The sequence below is a fragment of the Branchiostoma floridae genome, chromosome 13 (assembly GCF_000003815.2).
Source record: "Branchiostoma floridae strain S238N-H82 chromosome 13, Bfl_VNyyK, whole genome shotgun sequence".
Taxonomy (NCBI): Eukaryota; Metazoa; Chordata; class Leptocardii; order Amphioxiformes; family Branchiostomatidae; genus Branchiostoma; species Branchiostoma floridae.
The window spans coordinates 9,162,313-9,187,434 of record NC_049991.1 but is presented as its reverse complement, the minus strand read 5'-3'; the positions used below and the strand labels follow the sequence as shown (position 1 = coordinate 9,187,434).

Here is a 25,122-nt window from a genome sequence, read left to right as displayed (position 1 = left end):
AACATGAATGAGTTTGTCTGCACGTAAACCGCGCGGCGACGGAACGAACTTCAAACAATAGTGGAGGGGGAGGTTCACGCACCGTGCCATTCTGGACTGTTACAGGAGCGAGTTCGAGTCAGTTCTTACCTTCTCCTTTCCGGACAGCACATCGATAATTACACGTAAGCTTCCACGAATTAGGGTTGAATTTATAGTTGTCCAACTAACATTGACTTTAAAAAAAACCCGAGTTTTCGTGACATTTTTCCTCTGACAACATACCCTTGATCGCTACATATCGAACGATCCCATTTTCGCGCCCAAACACCGTCATAACAACAGTCGGGTGAAAAATGGTCAGAGCAGATCCACGCGCCACATGGCAATTTTGACGAATTTTTTCAATTGTCCATAACGGCTTGATATGAAGCTTCACAGCGATTAGCCACTTATGTAGCCCGCGATCATCATTCTTCGGAAATCTGTAAAAACTTATTTATTTGCTCTCCGTGCTTCCATCGTACACAGGCGGGCATGGTGAATGGCCCGAAATGATCGGCTTTGTTTCAAAGTCCGTGATTTGTTTTGATTGAACACCCAACAATCTCCGCCAAAGCTACAAGAAAAACCAGCCAGTCCAGATAATTTCCTCAGAAACAGAAAATAAAGTGAAAGGCGCGGCGTAAATCGCTCGAGTCTGTTAAGTTTTGGTGCTATCTGTTTGGGCACGAAAACGGGATCGTTCGATATGTAGCGATCAAGGGTATGTTGTCAGAGGAAAAATGTCACGAAAACTCGGGGTTTTTTTAAAGTCAATGTTAGTTGGACAACTATAAATTCAACCCTAATTCTTGGAAGCTTACGTGTAATTATCGATGTGCTGTCCGGAAAGGAGAAGGTAAGAACTGACTCGAACTCGCTCCTGTAACAGTCCAGAATGGCACGGTGCGTGAACCTCCCCCTCCACTATTGTTTTGATTTCGTTCCGTCGCCGCGCGGTTTACATGCAGACAAACTCATTCATGTTCAGTCTCCCGGGGACTATGGCTTCGTAGACAGCTCACAACGCGACTTACAGGTCCACGAAGGTAATTGTCAACAACAGCGGACTAAACTCCAGAATGGTGGAGTGATTATTTACCGCTGAGAGGACCGAGGTTCACCGAGCAAAATGGCTGGCCAGAAGTTTCGGATCCGTGACGTCAGACGATCAGCACGGGGCCATTACGTCATGGCCCAGCGCGGCGGGAGAGAGGAGGAGAGCGCGAAGTTCAAACGTGTCTACAGGGTCATATTAGGCGGATCAATGTAAAAATTGACGTACATCAACTTTTTAATGAGTAAACTACTGGAAAATAATGATTTCAGGATTTTCTGATGCTGTCCTTTAACTTCGTCTTTTTTAATTGGTTCATTCAATGAATTACATTGTGTATTTTGAAGCTTGTCTTCTAGTTTTAATAGCTCTCTTTGTACTTGCATTTCAAAACTATTAGGTAATTTAGGCAGGTTAGTGGTGGAATCCTCGCCGTAAAGGCTACTAAAATGGGAATGTAGACTTTCGTCGGAGATTATTTCGTGGTTGCGTGTTTGATCTTTAGATTTGTATTCTTTTAGTAATGACCAAAATGCTGAAGGGTTGGCCCCCGAGAACGAGTTCATTTGGTTTAAGATATTGTTTCTGTAGTCTTTCTTTGTTCTACGAATAAGTCTAGTGTACTGTTTTTTCTGGATGAAGTAGGAGCCTCTTATATGAGGGTCTCTGGGATTTTTAGATAGTAATTTGCAAATGTTTTGAAGCTTGTGTTTAGCTGATGCGCAAGTCTGGTTAAACCATTTTTTCTTATTTAGTTGTTTCGGGCAGCGCTGTCTTCTTGTATTAGTGCAGCGTATGGACAGGGACTTTTGACCGGCTTCCCTTATCGGGGTGACAAAGTCGTGAAGTGCTAGCTCTAACGACTCTGGAGTTGGTTCGTAGCTTTTGCGGATGAAAGAACTCATGCTAGATAAAAATGATGCCGAATTAAGCGTTTCCATAAATTTCTCTTTTGAGTCAGTGCTCCAGACAAATTTGCGGTAAGGACTGGTTCTGAGTTCAGTTTTCTTCTTTTGGTAAGCTATGGGAGTTCCTTCTAACATTAGGGAAAGTTTGCAGTGGTCAGATAATGGGGATAATGAGTGTACATGGAAGAAGGGAGCTTTGCGGAGAACAATGGATTCACTCGCCAGTATATAGTCCACTACACTGCAGCCCTTAGGCTGGAAACAGGTGGGTTTGCCGAGTAGATCTCCTGGTGTTCTTCCGTTCAGTATTCTTAATTTACTAGTAATGCAAAGGTCAATTAGGTTTTTACCGAAAACTGTTGGTTGCCCTTCATCCATGTTGTTTAATGCACAGAAGTAACATTGATGGATGATCTTTTTAAGTTATAAGTTCTGTGTGCCATTGTGTCACACGATAAGTTATGGTTTCTGTGCATAGCCGGCCGGCTTTTCAGACCCTCTTTTCAGACTGGGCAGGGTTTTCCGCAGTCCGGACTGGACAGGGTTTTCCGAAAACCCCACTAAATCTGAGATTTCTTAGTTCTAGAATATTTCAAATTTGAGCGCAAAAAACTGAACAGTGTATTTAACTCTAGACCGTCTAAAACACTCCAAACATGGTAGAAAGCCCATTTTTCTCACAAAATAAAATAGCCAGAATACCTGCCTATAATTTCCAGCTCCAAAATGCCAACATTTCCCAAGAAAAAGGCTTCTTACACTTACTTTTGCAAGCCATCTTCTATGGCATCAAAATGCTAATTCTGCGCATGTCTGTAATGGTGACCTTTCACCTGCTACAGGCTTCAAGTTCAAGATAGACAAATTTCAATTATTTCACATGGTGCGGAAAAAGGTTGCTCAGTATTAGCCTGAGTTTCAAAGATTTCTGACAAAGAATAGTCTCTTGGGAATAGTTTGGATAACAGGTGATAGAGAGCTGTCCTCAATGCTGTGACAGTGGTCTGAGTCTATTTTTTTTTTTTAATTTTTTTTCCAAGGCTTTATTAGTAAAAACAAATAATACATTTGTCAACAACAGAGTATCTAAGCTACTATTGTACATGGAGTAATTTGAAGTACTAGTGAAATACACAATAGGTAATGCGCATGGAAGAAGTATCACTGTCTATATAAGCAGTTCTCTCATGTACTTATACAGGCTATTATGTATAACCAGTATACGCTAAATGGTTGCCACAATTGTCATGGAATAATTATGATACATGTAGATGGTTATCAAAAACAACAAGTTACTTTTAACATTCGGAACTTTTTCTTTCATAACAAAGTATAGTTTACAGTATGTTATAACACAGTAGATCTAGACTGGACTAGAACTATAGTTTACATACTATGGGTTTAGCAGTTGTTGTTGCTTTTTATGAGCTTAAAAATCATTATTTAAGTACACTGTACATAGAAGTAAACATTACAGAACATGAAGCCTGTTTTTGAGTTCACAATTGAAGATGTTAGATAAGTTATGGCCTGAAATGTGGTCTGAACAGTGGTCTGAGTCTATATGGACAGGTCCCCTGTCATTTGTCCAAAAGTGACAATGGAAAGGGAGTTGAAAACTGCTCACCTTGACACAAGGGGACTACTCTACCTCCATTTAGGCTCCTGAATCAGTACTAAAATGCTGTTAATTTAGACCTGTAAGCACTTGATGAGAGTACATATTGCAATATATAGCCAAAGGATACAAAACGTTGAAAAACTGACAAAAAGGACAAAAAAGTATTAAAATGGAAGAATTTCTCAATGAATCTAAGTCAAGGGAGTTAATTGAAGCTTGCCCCGGGGTCACATTACCAATTTCAGGGGAAATATAAGCCACAATGGCTCACCTACACCCCCCCCCACACTCTGTGCATGTATGCACTGTCAGTAAATGCTTGAAAGTGTAGCCTAGCAGCTTTTATATACAAATTTAGGTGCCTAAATTGAGGAACAGTAGCCTCTTTCTGTCTGGGTTAGCAGATTATACCATTTCTTCCTTCTAAGTGCCACTTTTTGCAAAGCAATATTGAGCCAAACCATAGCCTTAGACCTCCACCATAGCCCTCGTGACACCTGAGTTAACTACTCCCAGGGGACTGTTCCTGGGAGAACGGTCTCCGGGAAGTCTTTGAAACTTGTAACGACCCTGCCTCGCATCACTCGAAGTGACCGACACTTGTCTACCTTGAACTTCAAACCCATATGAAAATGCTGTAAGGGTACAGATGTCAAAAGTCACCTACCTAAGGTTTAGTTTGCAAGCCATCTTCTATGGCATCAAAATTATAATTCTGCGCATGTCTGTAATGGTGACCTTTCACCAGCAGGGTAGCTGAGCACCTGAGGAAAACAATAGCCAAGTGTTAACATCTTTGCTTGAAAGTGGCATAGGTGCCAGACAGTTTGGCCTGTGCTATATCAACAAAAATCAAGCATGGCTCTAAACAAGGAATATGTTACAAGAGTACTGTTACCTTAAGAAACAATATATGGGTTTGAAAATGTAACTTATATTTTAAAACCCATATGTTGCTTCTCTTGTAACATATTCCTTGTTTAGAGCCATAACTGTCTATTAAAGATAATGTTTGCAATCAAAAATTAACCTCCTTGCAACAATGAAGTTAGCACAATATATTGTGCACTGAAGGTACTTGTTCCTATCTAACCCACTTATGTACATTTTTCATAATGTAATGATGTGTTCTGAACTAGTAGCAAAGAATTGATTTATTCATCATGTCAGCCTAGCTTGAGATGTACTCTGAGTATGGCATTACAGACAAGACCTTAACCCACATATCAATATCAGGACAATCCATCCAGGCGTTCTACAGTTTATGCTGGTTTTCTACAAATACAAACACACACTCATGATACAAACGCTTAAACCGAAAACATACCCTTCTATAGAATGCCAATTGAAACTGTTACTAGTATATACTTGTGAAAAGTATTTTGACGCCGTCGGTAATTTGAATAAAAAGCAACTGCTGATACCCATAATAAGTTGTAGTGATTCAAATTATGGATATATATTATATACCTGGATGTCTGACCTGATACTGGTAATCACTGAGATTATGTATGGACTCCCATCAGACCCCTCAAGTGACAGAAACCTAGATAATGATTATATTACCTAGGTTCTATATTGTGAAAATTATTTCACATATTCTAATGATCAGCAACACCTATCTCAAACTTTAGGTTGCAAGTCAGGGCCAGTAAGAGAACAAGCCACACTGACACTTATCTGGTCACCATACTATATTATACACAGGAGCTCTCAGCTTCCTTATGTAATGTGCAGTATTGGATAATCACCAAGCAGGTATAGCAGTCTGGCATACTTGCAGACTGTATTTGGTAGTATCTTGTTGGTTTTTTTTCTGGAGGTTTATATTTGTCATGCTTAGTAGATACCTGTCAGTTGGGTAACAGTTAAAAGTCATTCCAAAAACTTACAAAACACCACAAAATACTCTACATTTAATACTTCAGACTGTTGCATCTGCTAATGGAGCTAAAATGGAACCCCCTTTACCTGCTTGGAGATTACAGTGTATTGGAGCTGTGGATATTGTGTTTTCAACATATTGTTTACTGAATCATATTGTTTTTCTGCATGGAACGCAGACGGATGCAGTAAACTGTTGATATACCCACTCACTTGTCTAAACTTAGTTTTTTATACGAAATGATATTTGATTAATTTCAGTACATTTATCAAATGAGTTAAGTTTCATGCAAATAATGAGTGATGTACAACAGTTCCATTGTTTTCTATCAAATAACTAACATGTTCTGGAATAAAAATTGATTCTCAATTCAAAAAAACAAAGCCGGCATTAGATCCAGGAAAAAACATAGGGAATTATCTAATTATTGGTCAGCTTAATTTTTCAGATTTGTCCCTGGATGAAATTGGTCTTCTTTATATAAGATTCTGTCAGGCTATTTTCAATGAAAGTGGTCACATTTGATGAAACTGTGAATTAATCTATGTGTAAGTTATTTGAAATCTCCTAAACCCAGGAAATCCTTTGTCATTCATAATACACATTCAACACCAATCCCAGACAGTCTGATATTTCACACTCCACAGGAGGACAGGTATCACCTCACCTGGTCCACGAACACCCTTCTTGCAATGTTATCACACGGGGCGGCCAGAGGGTAATTATCGAACAATAGTGGAAATCTGCAAAATTCAGGGTCAAAGGTTGTATCTATGTGTTGCTAGGGCAGGCAACACACACTTTGTCTGGAGAAAGGTCTTAATCGAATTGAGGGTGGAATTTGACAGAAACAAGTGTATAAAGCCAAAAGATGGTCACCTAAGTTAATGGAGACATTGTTCCCTGCACTTAGACTCCCACATCCCATTTCCAGACACTGTTAAGGCAGACCAAAAATCTATTCAAGGGCTCTGAAAGGTCTATGAATGACTACTTGTATGGACACTGAGAGATTATACCCTGGTGGTGATTGTGCAAGTAATTTGTTTTGAATTGACAATCAATTTTTATTCCAGAACATAGGTTATTTGACAGAAAACAATTTAATTGTATTTTTTACAAAGCTTTATATCTAAAAATTGAGTTTAGACAAGTGAATGCATACATCAACAATTTACTGTATCCGTCTGTGTTCCACGCAGAAAAAAATTGATTTAGTAAACAATATGTTGAACAACAATATCCTACAGCTCCAATACACTCTAATATTCAAGCAGATCAAGGAGTTTCAATTTCAGCTCCATTAGCAGATGCAGCAGTCTGGAGTACTAGTATTTGTAGTGTATTTTGTGGTGTTTTGTTAGTTTTTTGGAAGGACTTTTAACTGTTACTGACATACATCTACTAAGTATGACAAATGTAGACCTCCAGAAAACAAAAAAACAAGATACTACAAAATACACTGCAAGTATGCCAGACTCCTACACATGCTTCAAAATAACTACACATTACATAAGGAAGCTGGGAGCTCCTGTGTATAATGTGGTATTGCAATCTTGTCAGTGTCAATTTGATCAGTGTTATCAATTATCCTTCTAAAGAAGGGTGTATTTTCGGTAGCGTTTGTATGCGTGCATGTTTGTGTATTTGTAGAAAACCAGCATAACTGGAGAATGCCTGGATGGATTGTCTTACAATACATCTCAGGCTAGGATGATGTGATGAATAGATGAATTCTGTTAACTCTTTTGAATTACAATTATATACGTCCTTTACTCCTACTAGTCCCAGCAGCTTTTGTTCTGTGCATTATTTTGTGCTTTATGGATTTCTCCTTATTGATTTAACAAAGAATTCAGAGTAGCTCAGACCAGTAAATTAGCTTTTTCATTTTATTTTCTGGTACTGTGTGGGGAGGGAACCAATTGATTTTCAATGGCCCATTACCCATTAATGCACTTCAGCTAATTATACTAGGTACTCAAATGCCCGTTTCAACTAATTCAAATAATGGTTGATGTATGGAGTTAAAACATGTATTTTCAAACTTCATGGTTAATGACAGAAGAGTATTTTCTTGTTACTCCAAATAATCCAAATTCAAATGTCGATTTTAGAATTGATTAACTAAGATATATCACTTTCTGTTTGTGCGATTGTTCACAGAAATTGACCTTTTCTTGTTTACCACAGTAAATGGTACTTGCATGACAAAATTTAAAATCCTGGCTTCTAAAGGGTTCTCTCTATCACTCAGTCTGTGATACAAAGGGTAATACAGTAGCTATAATAGGTCATAATGTCTCACTATGTATAAGCTACTAGTTCAGAACATGTTATCAAAAATGTACCAAGGAGGTTAAATAGTAACAAGTAGCTTTAGTGTATATGTGCTATCATCATTGTTGTAAGGAGTTTATTGTTAATTACAAACATATCTTTATTAGACAGTTATGCGTTCGGTATGCATATTATTTGAAATGTCTTTGTTGCTTCTTTACAACTCTTGTAACATAGTCCTTGTTTATGGATATTTTCAAGCTAATCTTGATTTGATATAGGGGTTGGGTCAGGAAAATTTGGATTGGTAGGGAGGTTAGGTGAAAAAAATCAAATTAGATTGGAAAGGGGGGAAGGGGGTGAAACAAATCTGGAGTAGTTGGGTCAGGAGCTGGATTGAGACCTCTTCCACCCCCCACCCCCTTTGTTTTCCAAGCACAGGGGACCTGTTATGGCAAAGTCGGGACTCTTAGTTTAGCCAAAAAACAACAAATTAGATAAACCTCTAACAGCGATACCTACCGGACTGAATGTTCTTACTTGCTGTCTTGCAAAATCCCACATTTTCACAAAATATAAAAACTAAAGATCTAACCATTAAACCGGACTGTCTTGGATACTTCAGCCAGGCTGAAATTGGCCGCAGATTGGTAGCCGCCGATTCATCATTAGAAAAAACATGGCATTCCATTCAGACGCCCATTCGAAGAAAATAAAAATTCCCAATTTTCTTAAAAGATTAATACATATCAAGTACTGCTGAATTGTCTATTACTACCCAATATATGTAAACATAAACATAAATAATAACAAAAAGTATTAGGATAATACATGGCTTATTTTAAAATCTAAAAGTATTAAAGTTAACGGGCCGCATTCAATTAATGTGCTTGCGTATTTCCTATTAGTTAATTCCCCTCTATAGCTAGTTCGTTAATTAAATCCGACCCGTAATATTTGATACTTGTATTGAATACGTACGTTCGAATATGTGCTATGTAAATTCGTATTAAAAGTTCACAGGCCACGTTTAGATTGCCGTACAAGCCGTATGACAGCCGATCTTAGCGCCGAACTTACCCCTATTAGTTAACTTCCCTCTAGTTCATTAATTAAATCCAGCCCGTAAGATTTGAAACTTGTATTACATACTATCCAAATTCAAAACAAAACTAGAAAGGTAATATTTGCAAGCAAATACGGAACGTTACCTTCACATGGTCTAGCCTAGCATTTCTACCTGATTAAAATGATAAAAATTCACAAGTATTCGACTTGGCACGGAGCGCGCGTAGAGAAGATCAGTTGATAACACAAGATTACGTTGAATCTTGGGCTTTCCGTCATTTTTGACGGACAAACTCGGCGGGTAAATATACACAAAGTCTGCAAAAATCTTATTTCGGACGGTGCAGTCGTGCTGACAATTCCTAACGTCCGCCGGCAGCTAGAGAGAACAACCGATCAAACCCGGTCGGCGCCCCTCCCCCTACTGTTCTGGTCACAGTCGCATCGTGCTAGCGCTGACTTTCCCTGATTAACTATCAGTTATTGCTACCACAGAAGTAAAAAAAAATCGAAAAACATGTGAATTTAAATGTCTTTCAAAATAGTCTCCTGCAAGCCGCTCGGACCTCACATGCTTGCAATGCGTTCTTTCATGAAACGTGGAGAACAAGTTTAGTTTGCTTCTAAAATATCGACTGAATATAAATTTCTACCGATGTCAGGTGTGCTGTACTTCATTTATGCTGACTGTCAATGAAAATGAAAATAGAGAGATTTCGAAGATGTACACAGAGATTTGTTGATGTAGGCGGTGTTGTTTTTTCGCAATGATTTTCTTATTAGTAGGGCCGTCGCAAACAGTGCAAACAAACGTTTCAGCTCGTAAAAACATCACATAGATTGTGTTAGGTACAGCCATCACCACATGAGACAAGAAATACATACAGTCAAAGTTTTAATGTCAAAAGAAGCTAAAATATTATAGAACTGAATTCTCATTTATGTCTACTTTAATTCATAACTAAGGCCATGTTGATTTGATTATATGGATCCGCGCTCGCACCAATTTTCGGCCGTTTCCAAAAAAAGTTTTCGACCACAAAATAAATTGTGCAAAGCAGCTGTAACATGGGCACAAATATTCCGCAGATTGAACAAAAAGTATCAGAAAACAGATAACTAATGCCATAGAATGCCAAAATAAATCTAAAGTCAAAGAATAAGCTGTTAAAGGACAGAAAGAAAAAATCTATTGTTATTAGGAGGAGGTACCAGTACAGAAAATTCAGGTATAGGTCCCGTTCAGGTCCAGAGGATCATTTCCAGGTCCGGACCTGAACCTGGACCTGGTTGTCTGTGGAAACTTGATAACTAGCAATACTCAAAACAATGGTAATTGGTCAACTTTGCCACAAAGGAATCTGTTTAAAAGGATTATTGGACTCCCACTGGCATTTTAAAATCTCATCTCCATGTAATAAAGGCTAACTGTCTCTATACCTTTGACTGTAGAAACTTGGTACAATTGACTATAAACTCTACTTGACTTCGCTCTTGTTGTCTTCTTGGCCCAAGAATTTTAAAATTTTAAAACGTCTCACAGAGTTTGCCGCTTGTAACGTGGAGCGCGAAGGGATCATGAACCGAATTAATGCGCATTTGTTAAAAATCCATTCATCAAAATTTGACAAGTAGCGATGGAGCACCATGAGTTCTGGGCGTGAAATCCGAGGGCACCTCCCGTTACCAACTACTGTAAATCGCACAAATTCACAGAAATAGCTGGTTAGCACAATCGCTTAAGTTGCCAGAAATCTATTCTATTCATTCACGCGTAAGTCCTGCAGTTTCTTTTTGCTCAAATGTTCTTGTTGAGTCAAAAATTGGTTAACTACAACCGTGACACCAATCCGTGTTTCGACGACAGCTCTATGCATGAACTTGAGTTCCTATTCAGTACTGTGGATAAAAACGAACATATCTCGCTACATTATTATGATGGTATGCCAGTTACTTATCATGTCAGGTGACATCCGAAAAAATCCCCACGTTACCACATACACGTAACGTTTCCACAGTTGTCGGCCAGTCTGAGAAGATTCTACTAATACTAGTATTTTCTCTGAACGCGTTTGTTCGCCAAATTATCGCGTGAGCACGCAACTCATCCTCGACTACTTGAAGTATTTTTTTTAGTCAGAATCACATACCGTTAGCAAATTTCACTGTTTAGCATATATGTGGTATCTTTTAGAGGTATCTTTTACACGATATCTTTACTTCGTCATTTCAAGTATGTGACAATAGTAACAAATCTCATTGTTCTCCTTCTTTCTAGTAAAACATGGGAGATATTGCGTTCCTTGATCATGTCGTGAAGATGATGAAAACTCTGAACGACATAGAGGGAGAGCCACACATACAAGACAAGTACGATGAGGCATCGAGGCGTTTGGCAGGACAGGCTCCGCCAATGGACTCCGCCACGTTTTGGGGGTATATATGTGTTTTGGTAAGCATCCATATCAGTACCCAGCCCGAGCAAGAACAAAGGCCGGGCAATTTGGACGACTCCATCGCCTCGGCCTACGACTCGATCCAAGAAGGCGACGAGATCCAAGAAGGCGACGAGATCCAAGAAGTTCACTGGATTCAAGACGACGACGAGATCCAAGCAGACGACGTGATCCCCGACTTGATCCAACAGGACGGCTCGATCCAAGGGGATCAGTCGATCCAAGAAGACGACGAGATCCAAGATGACGACGAGATCCAAGAAGACGACGAGATCCAAGGGGACGACGAGATCCAAGAAGACGACGAGATCCAAGGGGACGACGAGATCCAAGAAGTTCACTGGATTCAAGACGACGACGAGATCCAAGCAGACGACGTGATCCCCGACTTGATCCAACAGGACGGCTCGATCCAAGGGGATCAGTCGATCCAAGAAGACGACGAGATCCAAGATGACGACGAGATCCAAGAAGACGACGAGATCCAAGGGGACGACGAGATCCAAGAAGACGACGAGATCCAAGGGGACGACGAGATCCAAGATTACGACTCGGACTCGATCCAAGAAGACGACGAGATCCAAGAAGACGCCTACGACTCGGCCTCGGCCTCGGCCGGGGAAGAACAAAGGCCGGACAACATTGAGTACTTGGGCTTTGAGTACTTCCCAGCTGATGTGGGAGAAGACGTGGAAAGACTTTTAATGCGAGACTATGGCCACAACACAGCCTACGAACACATCCCAGCCGGCGTTCAGTATCACAACCCACTCAACCCAGTTCAGTACCCCGACCCAGCTGACCCAGGCGGCGAACACATCGTAGTTCAGCATCACAACCCAGTTCAGTACCCCATCCCAACCGAACACATTCCAGACTCAATCCAAGAAGACGCCTCAATCCAAGCAGTCGACTCGGACTCGATCCAAGAAGACGCCTACGACTCGGCCTCGGCCGGGGAAGAACAAAGGCCGGACAACATTGAGTACTTGGGCTTTGAGTTCTTCCCAGCTGATGTGGGAGATGACGTGGAAACCGAACACATTCCATTTGAGTACAACCTCCCAGCCGATCAGATCCCATTTAACTACAACATGCCAACCGAGAACCACATCCCAGCACAATTTGACTTTGACTTTGACTTTGACTTTCAAGCTGCTGCGAGGGCAGAATACAATGACGACGAGGACGCCGACAAACGACGACCACTAAAGAAAAGACGTATTATGAACTATGGACAACACGATGACAGCGATGATTAATCTAATTATCTTATTGTAGGCCTTCTCGGAGGAGGCGCACAGAGAGATCTTTGGCTTTTACTAAGGTTCATTAGCACCCGACATAAGTCAAGTCAAGGTTCATTGTTACATAACGGTCTGTGCAATTGGTATCCTTGAACAATCTGCATGTTTTATGTTTGGGAATTTGCCATATTTCATAAGACCAATCTTCGTTACACATATCAAATGTTTTCTCTTTTATTTGACGTGTATAAGCTCTTAGTTTGTTTGCGAAATTATGTTCTTGTTCAAAATTACAAAATCTTTCGTGTACGTCCTTGCTCCAGGGGCCATGGTTTTGCAGATCCCACAAAGAAACTTTTTATGAGTCGTGCAGAACACTTATCATATTTCTTAAATCCACAGACACTTCCGACATAGTCAAGAATGAGGCAAACACACGACTCATAGAGTTGTGTATAAGCGTGGTATCCAAGTTCTTTTTAGAGCCTTAACTTTAGCTAGATTACCACATAGGGCTCTCCCTGCAAGAACACTAGAGACTAAGGTAAAAGACGTGCTCGTCTAAGTGGAGGCCTAAATACTTGTATGAACTCACAAGACCAGGCTTCGTCTCTCCAAAATAAAATTCGTAAGAAATCCTTCTTGTTCCTTTTCCTAAGGTGCATGGTTTGTGTTTTTCCTTGGTTTATCATAAGTCTCCACTTAGAACACGATTCAACAATGTTTAACATTTGTTATTTTTCATATTTTCCGCCTATCCGTTTTACCATGTACCTGCAGTATTTTGCCTCCTTACTAGTCTTGGAAATGTAGTTTTGGAATCAAGGAGACTGAAATTACCTCCTTATTGATACAACATTTAGATTTTGACTTCAATGGATACCATTCTCCTAGTGTGGTTCTGTATGTCGTCTATACATAATTAAATAGATACACCCAACCTGTTTAGAAATAGCCAACACTAGTATTAGATTAGAATATTGTTTCTGACTGTCCATTGTCACTATGTGAATACCATGTACATGTACTTGCAATTAGCCCTCGGGCACGAACTTGCAAATAAACTTCTTCTATTAAAAACAATTGCCTGTAATTACTTTGAGCGGAAGTTCGAAAACAATGAGTCTATTCACATATGGCAGGCTGTCAGTGTGATTGATGATGATTGATGGGTACAAAGAAGGGAATTTACTAGAATTTTGGCTTTAAAACTTTAAAACCTCACACTTCGCGCTGGCGTTGGGCACAAATGTGAAATTGGGTGCAAATAATACGCAACAAGTTTGTATATATGAATGTCGACTCATCATCTCTATTCTATTATGTGCTATTTGGCTATCGGTAGGCAAAGTCATAGTCACCCCTAAAATGATATTAATACTTTGAAATCTAAGCATTGTCTTATAATCTGGAGTGTACAGCTCTCGAAATTCAGACTGTACTGGAGAGTACAACTTTCGCCACATCCTCTGAAAATTTCATGTACCAATTCTGACCGGAAGCGCTGAGTATAGGCCAACATTTAGTGAGTCAAATGGGTTCAATATTATTATCAATTATGGATATGTTATGCAGATGTTCATATGAGGTAACAACTTTGTTAGACTCTTGGGTATTTGGTTGAACTTTCCTGAAAATTTAAAGTTAATTGGTCGCTCCAGACTTGAGATACACGCGATTGTCCAGCTATTACCCCTAAATTAAAACCATAAGCGTGTCTTAGACGCGTTGAGCGTGTTCTCTCCATTCTTTTGACCAAAGGCTGCCCCTAGATCAGATCGCAGTCCCATGTTTCCCTTTGTCATTTCAGTTCAACTTCCTTGCTATGACGCTACAGGCATTGTACTTTTCAGCTATAAAAACATGGTACGTCACTAGTTTACGAATTTCCAAATTCAATAAACTTATTTGCTTAATTTATTTTTCCTAGCTCTTCATACAAAGGGGGCTGATCTCGCAACAATCGCGATACAGACAGAAGTCTATAGCTATTGCAGAAGTTTAAACAAGATCACAGTGCGTACATGTATGAGCGCAAAATGATTATAGAAGAAAATGAGAATGGACGCTGGCGTTTGTGGCCTTTGTCTGTGCTAGACAATGCAATACACATCCGACTAACGAACTGCTGTTTATGTAGGGAAAATGACGAGTTTACACTGCATGAAAACCCTAATTTTCAGGTGTTTCAGGGGACTTACACACCTGTGAAATGTTCTGTGTCCTGGCTGTGTACATGACTTTCCTGGTTCGGCGTGTAATGTCCTGTTTTTTTCTTACATACCTGGACTCGCGCTTGTACAGGAATTTCTAGGACCATTACACCAGACGTGTAGGGGAAATAGGCAGACAAAAGCCTGGCGGGCCTATTCTCAAAGCCAAGCTTGGGTCGCGGGTTATTACTGTTTACCTGCAACTACTACCCCTGCAACCCAACCTAGGTTATGCTTGGACAATTAATAAGCAATTAGGTTTACATTTTAAACACAAAATTAGGGGGAGTGTAGGGGGTATTGAATGATCGCTATGTCTACCCGAGACATCGACAGAACAAAGTGGAACAAAATACAACTATAACAAGCATGGTGTTTACAAAAACACAGGCGACGAAAGGTTACAATGGAATAATTGTTTGTTTGTTTGTTTGTTTTATTAGGACTTCTGTTATCATAGACACCATTTTCTCTGATGGGGAGTGTCTGTGCCTTGACAGTATATGAATGAATGAATGGACTTTTTTTACACGACAATTGTATACGGCACAATGTATGGCAGGAACTATTACACAGAGTATGAAATAAAAATATAGGCTAAAACTAAACATCTTAATTACTTTTTCAACAAATGCTAGCATAAGTTTTGATATCATGTTTCAATCGACTGGGGCTAATCATGAGTGTCGATATATTTTCCAATGACAAATTGTCTATTATATATTTGTCTATTTTTGCGTTGTGGGATTTGTTGCCATTGAAGATAATTCATATTCAAATCTGTCTGTAGCATCTAGTCCCTTGAATCTAGATCTATTGATTCGGGAAATGTGTATAACTTACGACGTAACCTATTACAGTCAAACATTCCCAAAACACAGACTGCTAGACCAGGACATCTGGTACGAATTACTATTCCAGTATGACGTGCTGGTGTGGACATCTGTGAAATCATAACACTCGCACCACCTGTATAGCTGAAACCCGAACTCAGAGGAAAGTGTTTAACAGGTGCCCACTGTCAAGCTTAGAACTGGGAGTTCATGGGGACATCTGTGAAAACGTTTCAGTCGCACCATCGCCTGTACAACTGAAACCTGAACTCAAGGGACAGTGTTGAAACAGGTACCCACTGTCAGGTTCATATTGACGCAAAATCTTACGTTATCCAAGTCTTACATTAGCGATCAAATAGTGCAATAGCAGCATGGTCAAGTGAGCTGAGAGTGAGAAAATCACTTCCGATCCATGCGGACAGAAGGTGGAACTGATACTGACACAGCTCAGTGTGAGCAAGTACATCTGAGAAAGGCATAAAACGACTTCAGGTTCCAAGTGATACAAAACAGAGCGGCCAGGATCGCCCTTGATTGCGACAGCTCCATAGATACTCTTTACTGCAGATGCTAACGTTAGGGTGGTTACCCTTGAAAGACCACCCATCAGAAAACTTACCTGTAAACTATACTCACAATGCGAGATCAATGTTATCAGACCAGATTACCAGATCTTCAAAGTAAGAAAACATCCGCTACTCGAATCACAGAACAAATCTAGATGCTCAAAACAGACGATTTCTGTACAGAATGTACAACTGGAATTATAGTTTGCTGCAAGGAAGCCATATTTTCCTGTGCGTTATATGTAGTTTTGTACCATGGATATTAAAGGACCACAGGAAGAATATAGCTGCAATAGACATTGTAAAAGCTAGTCGTGTCTCGAAGTATTCGTTGTTTTCTATGTCTACATTTTGCTTGCTTTTTATACTCTTTAATTTTTCGTTATATTTCTTATGATGTAATGTTCCTTTCTCTATACCGATATTTGCTTAGTCATCATTATTGAACTATTATTATTTCGTTCCTTAGTTATCAATTTGTTAATCGGTATCTTCCACTGGGTTATGTTATTGTTTAATGTATAACATTAATATCCGTTCAACCTTTATTACTTTATGATTTGTTAATTTGTATTATGATATGTAAATTTTAAAGGGGGAAGAGCATGTACAAGCCCGGCACGGCTCCCCCTGCACGTTTTCTTGTTTCCTTTAATTTGCTCTATGTAAAAATGTGCAAATAAATCAATCAAATCAGCTTAACTCATAGAACATTACCAGCATATAGCTGTGTGTTAGTACTGTTATCAATTACCACAGAAAGCTTTTGTGCCTGTACCATGCGATGATTGATGACCAGCTGGACAGACAGCTGGGCGGAGATTTGTATGGAAAGCAGTGTGGACCTTATTGGTTGGTAGGAAAGGTGGGAGGAGAGAAGGATGGACCTTATTGGGTGTTAACACTTTAGATCAACCCACAGGCGGGCACAGAGATAAGGAAGAACATTCGAGAACTTTTTAGTCAATACAATAGACCAGTCCGGTGATGGGAGTAGACGTAACACGGTGTACTGTCGTTCAGCCTGGTCAGCTTACATTTGCACTTGGGGAGAGACGGACGCATAACAGAACACAAAAGGTGAGTGATCCAAATTTTCCGGCTTAATATATTTGGTATGCTTTTCCAAACTATTATATGGTTGTTTCTAATAAGTTTGCCTCAATGAACCTACTCAGGGTTAGCTTGTTTGCCACATTGTTTCTGACGTGACAAGGAAATTCTACCACAGACACCCCTAATTAGACCACGAGAAATTGTGCATTGCATATACTCCCCGTTAAACAATTATTTTTGAGGGCGTTACTATCTGAGTTTCGGTTAATGAACAAGACAGCATGCTGTCAGGAAAGAAAACCCTTTGTTCTCTTTGAACCATGGCTAGCCCCGAAACATACTGTCGGGAATGAAACCTCTTTGTTCTCTTTGAACCATGGCTAGCCCCGAAACATATACTGTCGGGAATGAAACCTCTTTGTTCTCTTTGAACCATGGCTAGCCCCGAAACATACTGTCGGGAATGAAACCTCTTTGTTCTCTTTGTCCCATGGCTAGCCCCGAAACATACTGTCGGGAATGAAACCTCTCTGTTCTCTTTGAACCATGGCTAGCCCCGAAACATACTGTCGGGAATGAAACCTCTTTGTTCTCTTTGAACCATGGCTAGCCCCGAAACATACTGTCGGGAATGAAACCTCTTTGTTCTCTTTGTCCCATGGCTAGCCCCGAAACATACTGTCGGGAATGAAACCTCTCTGTTCTCTTTGAACCATGGCTAGCCCCGAAACATACTGTCGGGAATGAAACCTCTTTGTTCTCTTTGTCCCATGGGCTAGCCCCGAAACATACTATCGGAAATGAAAAGTCTTTGTTCCCTTTGTGCCCATGGCTAGCCCCGAAACATACTGTCGGGAATGAAACCTAGTTGTTCTCTTTGTCCCATGGGCTAGCCCCGAAACATACTGTCGGGAATGAAACCTCTTTGTTCTCTTTGTCCCATGGTTAGCCCCGAAACATACTGTCGGGAATGAAAACTCCTTGTTCTATTTGTCCCATGGCTAGCCCGTAACGTGCTAACTCATAATTCACAAGTAAAGATATCAAAGCCCAATTTCCCCTATATATAAACGTTATTTCCCTTCAGATTTATTTGTCAATCTCATTTCCTCGTCTGTTAAGTATACAATTATGTATACCACTGATTTACTTTGTTTGCAATTAGTCTACGGGAATGACCTTGCAATAAAGATAATTATTTTTACATGTTGACTATTAACATGTTTATCTGTTTGCAATTCTTGTCAAGAATTAAGTGTTGAATTATGTGTTACTTTGTTTTGTTAATGTATAATGCTAATCACAACCAGTAGTTTGTTTCTTACATATGCGTAAAAAATCTAGGCATAATAATTTTGCTTCTGTTATTGTATTAAATCTACAACATTCCCTCTGTCCTTCTCTATATATATGTATCAAATTTAGGATCTCCAGATGATGTACTTTGGTATGGCCTTGGTGTTCGGTAATGTGCATAAATTCATACCATCCAAGGCTAAGAATACTGTTACCACACTGAGCAAGATGTTCGGGTCTGTCAACATGTGTTAACTATTCCTAATCTGTTCTATATTATTTCTTTCAGCTCTACATGACAACAACGACAACAGTCCCAAGAAATTAAGAGTTGAACTTGGACGACAGTAACAGTAGATATAAAATGCACAAAACTATCGCCTCAACGAAACGGAAGTCAGTCACTCTATAGTTCCAGTAATTTTGTGGCACTAATATGCATGCAAACAATTCGTTACAATGTCAACAGAGCATTGCCAAGGGTCATTGTTGTAGATTCTGAAGTAAATCCAGTTATACGGTTTCAAGAATACCGCGTCTTTGCCATGTGCAGTCTGCAAGGTTTTTATATTCTCTGTGTTGTCTCTTTTGAGATGTGACAAACGTGTGTTTGATGTGAATGATGATGGAATAAAGGTATAGACAATTGTGTGGATCGTTTGTCTTGGTTTCTTTCAATGGGTCATAACCTTTTCTACTTTCTAGAAACATCTTGCAAATAAGCATTGTTTGAAATCATATTTAGCAAATTGAAAATACGATTGTGTTTATGGGTGAAACAAAACACGTATTTGAAACATTAAAGCTTTAATTGAGTGTTCCTATTTCTCTCAAAAAACACCAAAATAGGGATTTAGAGTTGTAATATTAACATATAACTCGTTTGCCAGAAAAAGAAGTCACACTAAAACATTATGACAATTTTTTTGTGCTGAAAGAAGCAAAAGAAGACATTACATGTGACTTCAAGATACCAAAAAAGGCCATTTCTGTTCCGACAAAAGACCAAACAGGCAAAGGCTACCTCAAAACCAGTTCCCTAGGGAATGCATTGTGCAATTTTTGGAATATTTTCAAAGCGATCGTAATACTGTAAGAATGCCTCCGCCCCTGAGGCGTCGCCAAAAAGAAACGGCATCCCCATTTATAGGAATACCATCAAGGTCAGAAAGAAAGGTCTATAAAATACTAAAAAAAACCTATCAGAATTAATGAAGCTGTGCTTTGTATGGGCCGACATTTCCATCTTATTTGGAAATCCTACGGTCGGCACGTATTGAACGCCGACCGCAGTAACTCTGGGGGCCCAAGCTGGCCATTCATTGTCTTTTCTACATGTCTGAAAAAAATAATTGCTAGGGATAGACCTTGGCTTCTAAATAGGAAAGCATGTCTTAAACCAAGGAGGTTTCAACTTCCTTCCTTAAACAAACTCGTCATTTTCATTTCATAAACAGCAGTTCGTTAGTCGGATGTGTATTGCATTGTCGCACAGACAAAGACCATAAACGCCCAGCGTTCATTGAATCAATCTTATTTTCTTCTTTAATTATTTTGCACTCACACTGAGATTCTGTTTCAACTTACATAAATCTGAACTGCTGCAATAGACTTCTGCGTGTATCGCGATAATCAGTTGCGAGGTCAGCCCCCTTTGCATGAAGAGCTAGGAAAACAAACTACCCAAAGAATTTTAATTTGGAAATTCGTAGATGTACGATGTTTTCATAGCTGCAAATACAGAGTGCCTGCCGCGTCATGGAGAGGAAATTGAACTGGAACGACATTGGACATAGGGAAAACATAGGACTGCGATCTGATCTAGGGGCAGCTTTTTGAAAAGAATGGAGAGACACAGAACAGGGGACAGAATACTGTCCATTTTCTTGGTCACTGTCTGCAACTTTGCCTATTGTCGACGCACAATATACGTGGAATAATCTTTGTCAAGATATAACCTCCTTGACTCGATGTTCTAAATTTTTACCCCAGGTTATGTTCTTGATTGTACAAAATAAGTGACAACGTTGAACGTTAAATTTCTACCGATGTTTCAAGCTTTTGATAATCACAGCGGTATGTTTCACATCTTGCTGGGTAGGTATTGTTTTACTGTGAAATACGGGTAATCAGGCAGCTCAAACAATCTCCTTGATGTGATTGTAACAATACACATGGCTGGTACCAGCGGTAGTTCACAGCTCTTTGTGTCTGTGCCCATGCAAATTCTTCAGAAAAAGCCAAAAGAATTTCTCCTCGCACAATTATAGGGTTAAACTTTGACCAATCAACGCGCCTGTCACAATTTTCAAATTCTTCAGTTGAGTTGGTATTGTGAAGTCCGCGTCTTTGCGTGTGGATGTGCTTTCTCGCTGTCCAGATGTGTCTAGATACCAGCGTGCGTTATCTGATGGTACCGAGGAACATACTATTACAGACATTGGTCATTATTCTACAACAGCAAAGACTTTCTACTGAAGATCGCGGAACAGAACGTCAGCTGCAACTGATGATAACAGGACAACTGTCGGGCCATAATTCTCTCCCATGGCTTCATGGATCAGGGAGCTACCGTATCCACCTGTAGCCGTCGATACTACAGTCGGCATTCGACTTTGCTTTAGACGGAAATAATGTGGAGGAATATCGAATTCGAAATGGCTCTCATGTTTGGGTAGTGAAGCCACCTTCATCTAGGAACGACAACAGTACTACCCTGCATGCCGTCAAGAAGTACATACTAGTAGCCTACTAGTATTAGACTAGAAGAGAACAAGAGACCAGCCGGGATTCTATGACATACAAACTTAGTCACTCGCGTCTATAAGCTATCATACACACGAATAAACACTAATAGAAATTGTCTTCTTTCAATATAAATAAATATATGGCGCTATTACAGAATAAGAAATTGTCGAATAAATGGGGAGGGGGGCAAAATCCAGAAGGGGGAGGGGGCGTCAGTTCTCTCAACGCCACTTTCCATGACAAAGGGGGTGCACTGGCTGGGTGAGGCAGACCGGGGAAAGATAATTAGGTGATAATTGGCCGCTAATGTATGCATATTCCGCCAACAAACAATGCAACACACGGCTCATGTCCTGGCGTGTTAGGTACTTTCAAGGGTATGTGTAAGGGTATTTCAAGTACATTACACATCCTGTACACAATAATGGTGCATTTCCGCGAGATTCTAGGACATGTAAAGGACTGTACACGTCTCGTTCGCAGGCAGGACACCCCAGGGTTTTGAAGGACATGTATAATTTCCAGGGATGTGTAAGTCAGTTTCCATCCTGGAAATGACGTTTTTCGTGCAGTGTCAGTTTAGACATAATTTCCTATTTAGAAGCCAAGATCTATCCCCAGCATTTATTTTTCTGACATGTAGAAATGACAACGAAGGACCCGCCGGGGACCCCAGAGTTACTGTCGGCGCTCAATACGTGCGACCGTAGGATTTCCAAATAAGTTGGAAATGTCGGCGCATACCAATGAGGTTTTAATAAGACCTCCTTGCGTATACAAAGCCCAACTTCATTCATAATGATCGTTTTTAACATTTTAGACGTTTCATGTTGACTTTGATGGTATTCCTAAACATGGGGATGCCGGGATGTCCTTTAAAAACGCCAGGAAAATGTTTTTTTGTGAGGTGAGATTGTTGGCAATCACTTGTTCATGGTACGCGTTATAGCATCCTTCTACTGGCGGAGTGCCAGTTAGGGTGATTACCGGCGCGCCAGTCTGGTGGGCACGAGTGCCATAAAGCTAGAAAAATATGCCATGGAATTTACCTAATTCTATTTTCCATTTCAGTGCATTTCGTCCAATTGTCCGGCATATCCTGAAGTCCGAAGCTGCCCATTTGACCACCTTCAGCGACGTGGGTTGGGATGTAATTTGAAAGCCAATGCACACACATAGCACACTGGTGCTCACTGGGACGTTACCACAAACGTCACCCATCTTTATTCATAGTACATGTGAGAAACAAATACATGGTAATGGCAACTCATTTTCTTTTTTCTTCACGGGTAAGACGAACGTCAAACTCAGAGATAGGAGAGATATACAAACGTAAATTGGAACATTTGACTTGTATATGCACAATAACAAATTCCGGTAGATAAACAATGCACACGATAAAGATTATGGTCGATAAATAGTATAGAGTATTCAGAGCAAAGTGTGGACCATGACGCCGTTGCATAACAAAGACAACGACCGAGAAAATGTCTTAGAGGTCTTAAATCCCTTACTGGGAGAGAGAAATGATCGGTAAGGTTGAAGATTAACACTTTTCCAAACATATACAAGTCCTTATCTTGAAAGGTGCGCTAATTATGTGAACATTTACAAAGGTTCAACACCTTTCGCTCGGTACAACAGTCAAGAGATTAAAAACTTGGCGTCCAGTAGGAACTGACGATATTCCATAGACTATTAATAGCGTCATGTTACAAACGTCATGTTGGCGGCAAATTTAAATGTACCACGAGGCTAGATACACAACTGGGAAAGTCTTAGCGTATTGGTTTCCGATAAACTTCCATCAATCCAAACTTCCATCATGCCAAACTACCTTTTAGTCACGTTGTTGCTCTAATAGGAGCTTGAATACGTAATAGGTAATGTGGCCTTTATCTCTAAGGTTTAGATAAAAAAAACATTTCTTGAGAACTGGTGGAAAATCCTTCCACATTTATTGATTCCCAGCAGACAAAACTTAAGTACATATAAATGCTGGACATTCTACTTTTTTCCGCAGTCTTTATTCAACACTGTTAGGTTGTCATGTCCCCATAATAGCTGTTCCACTGCTCAAAGGATAACAGAGAGTTCTGAGCTACGCTAGAACGTATTCTCTTCAGGGAGTCAGAAAAGTCTGAGTACCTTATCTCACGTATTTGGGATGCTGGCAAAGATTTCACTTGGGTAGGTTCCAATTCCCTTATTGGTCCCAGTGCTGCATCCTTGGCTAAGTTTGTCAGGTCGCTTGCTGAATAGCCGTCAGTTTGTCTTGCTAAGTTTTCCAACTCATTTTGATTGAGGGGGCTGTGGTGCTTCTCCAAAAGTTTAGAAATGATAGCAACTCTCGTCTCTAGTTCTGGCAGCTTCACGTAGACCCTTTTAGCAAACCTCCTTACGACAGCGTCATCTAGGTCTTCTGGTCGGTTAGTTGCCCCCATAACAAGGATTCGGTCATCACTTTCACTGCATACCCCGTCAAACTCCAAGAGAAATTCTGTTTTAAGTCTCCTACTGGCATCGTGTTCTCCCTCCTTTCTCGCACACAACAACGAATCGATTTCATCCAGGAAAATAAAACTAGGCTGCAGTTCTCTGGCCACAGAAAACAGAGCTTTCACCAGCTTCTCGCTTTCTCCAACCCATTTAGATGTTAGTGCGGAAGCACTCATGTTGAAGAATGTTGCATTGGATTCACTAGCCACAGCTTTAGCCAGCATCGTTTTTCCATTGCCCGGTGGTCCGAAAAGCAGGAGCCCACGGACAGGAGCCCTTAAACCCGTAAATAGCTCAGGCCTTAAAGATGGTAGAATGACGATCTCTTGCAGGGCTTGCTTCGCTACACCTTGCCCTGCAATATCATCCCAATTCACAGAGGGCGCACTGTCAATAATCTGATCCAGGATGATGTTTGCCAATCTGGAGTCCACATTTTTCAGACTGGTTAGTTTCTTTTTGCTCGGTGTTTTGACTCGCGTAGACGCTGTGGTCTTTCCAGGGACTCGGTTTTCTCTGCTACCTTTTGAATGGAGCGACCTCGGAGGCTGAGAGCTGTGACTGCTACTGCTGCCACTCCCTCCATAGCTGTGTACCACGACGCCCCTTGAGAAAATTGAGCTTTTGTTGGTCATTGGTTTCACCTTATTGGGCACAAGTGCATTCACTCCTGTAAGTGTGGGTTTGGTAGATTTATCAGACTCGTTGGCACGCCCGGAAGTTTTATCAAGCTTCTCTGAGCCAGAAACAAGCAGGGTTTCTAGCAGATGTAATCGATCTCTGATCATGTCTACGTTACTTAGCATCTTCTCTCGGCGCTTTGTGAACTCACACCCTCTGCTCTCCAAAGATATGCCTTTTTCCAACTCATTAATGCCCTTTCGGTATAGATAGATGGCTTGATGCTTCTGTCCTGAGTTTTCGTCGATCGTAAGGGCTCTAGAGATGAACTCGAAAGCTTTTTTCTGGTAAGATTTCTGCTTTGTGACTACCGGGTCCTCTTCTCCTGTCTTCCTGCTCATCATGGTGTCAAAGTCCCGGGCTTACTGGTTTCCATCCCCGTCATTTCAGCACTTGTCGGTAAGCGAATGTAAAAAAAGGAAAACAAGATGACTTGACTCGATTATCTTGGTGTATCTTCAGCGTTTACGAAGCACGTTTTAGCAAACAATCCACCGAGAACGACCGCGTCCATTCACAATTTGTGTAGGCTACAACCTTTTTCCTCTATCCATTGTCCATTCCGCTAGAAGTCGAAAGTATAGAATTCGCTTTTGCGATCAGTTAATATTGAATTGACAAGATCCGTTAGATGTTTGATTAAAAAGGGATCCAAAGCTTTTGAACTGTACAGAGAAGAGGAAT

General features: G+C 40.3%; 1 protein-coding gene and 1 long non-coding RNA gene across 2 annotated transcripts; one reads left to right on the top strand and one right to left on the bottom strand.

Moving 5' to 3' along the window:
* The first annotated feature begins 17,016 nt into the window (after nucleotides 1-17,016).
* Nucleotides 17,017-19,160, top strand: LOC118429525. The gene is made up of 2 exons (XR_004832738.1): nucleotides 17,017-17,238; nucleotides 18,800-19,160. It is a non-coding gene; the product is annotated as an uncharacterized LOC118429525 (long non-coding RNA).
* A 4,137-nt stretch (nucleotides 19,161-23,297) lies between these two features.
* Nucleotides 23,298-24,782, bottom strand: LOC118428477 (spastin-like). The gene has a single exon (XM_035838560.1). The coding sequence runs from the start codon at nucleotides 24,780-24,782 to the stop codon at nucleotides 23,298-23,300; it is 1,485 nt and encodes a 494-aa protein (XP_035694453.1).
* Between the last annotated feature and the right edge of the window lie 340 nt (nucleotides 24,783-25,122).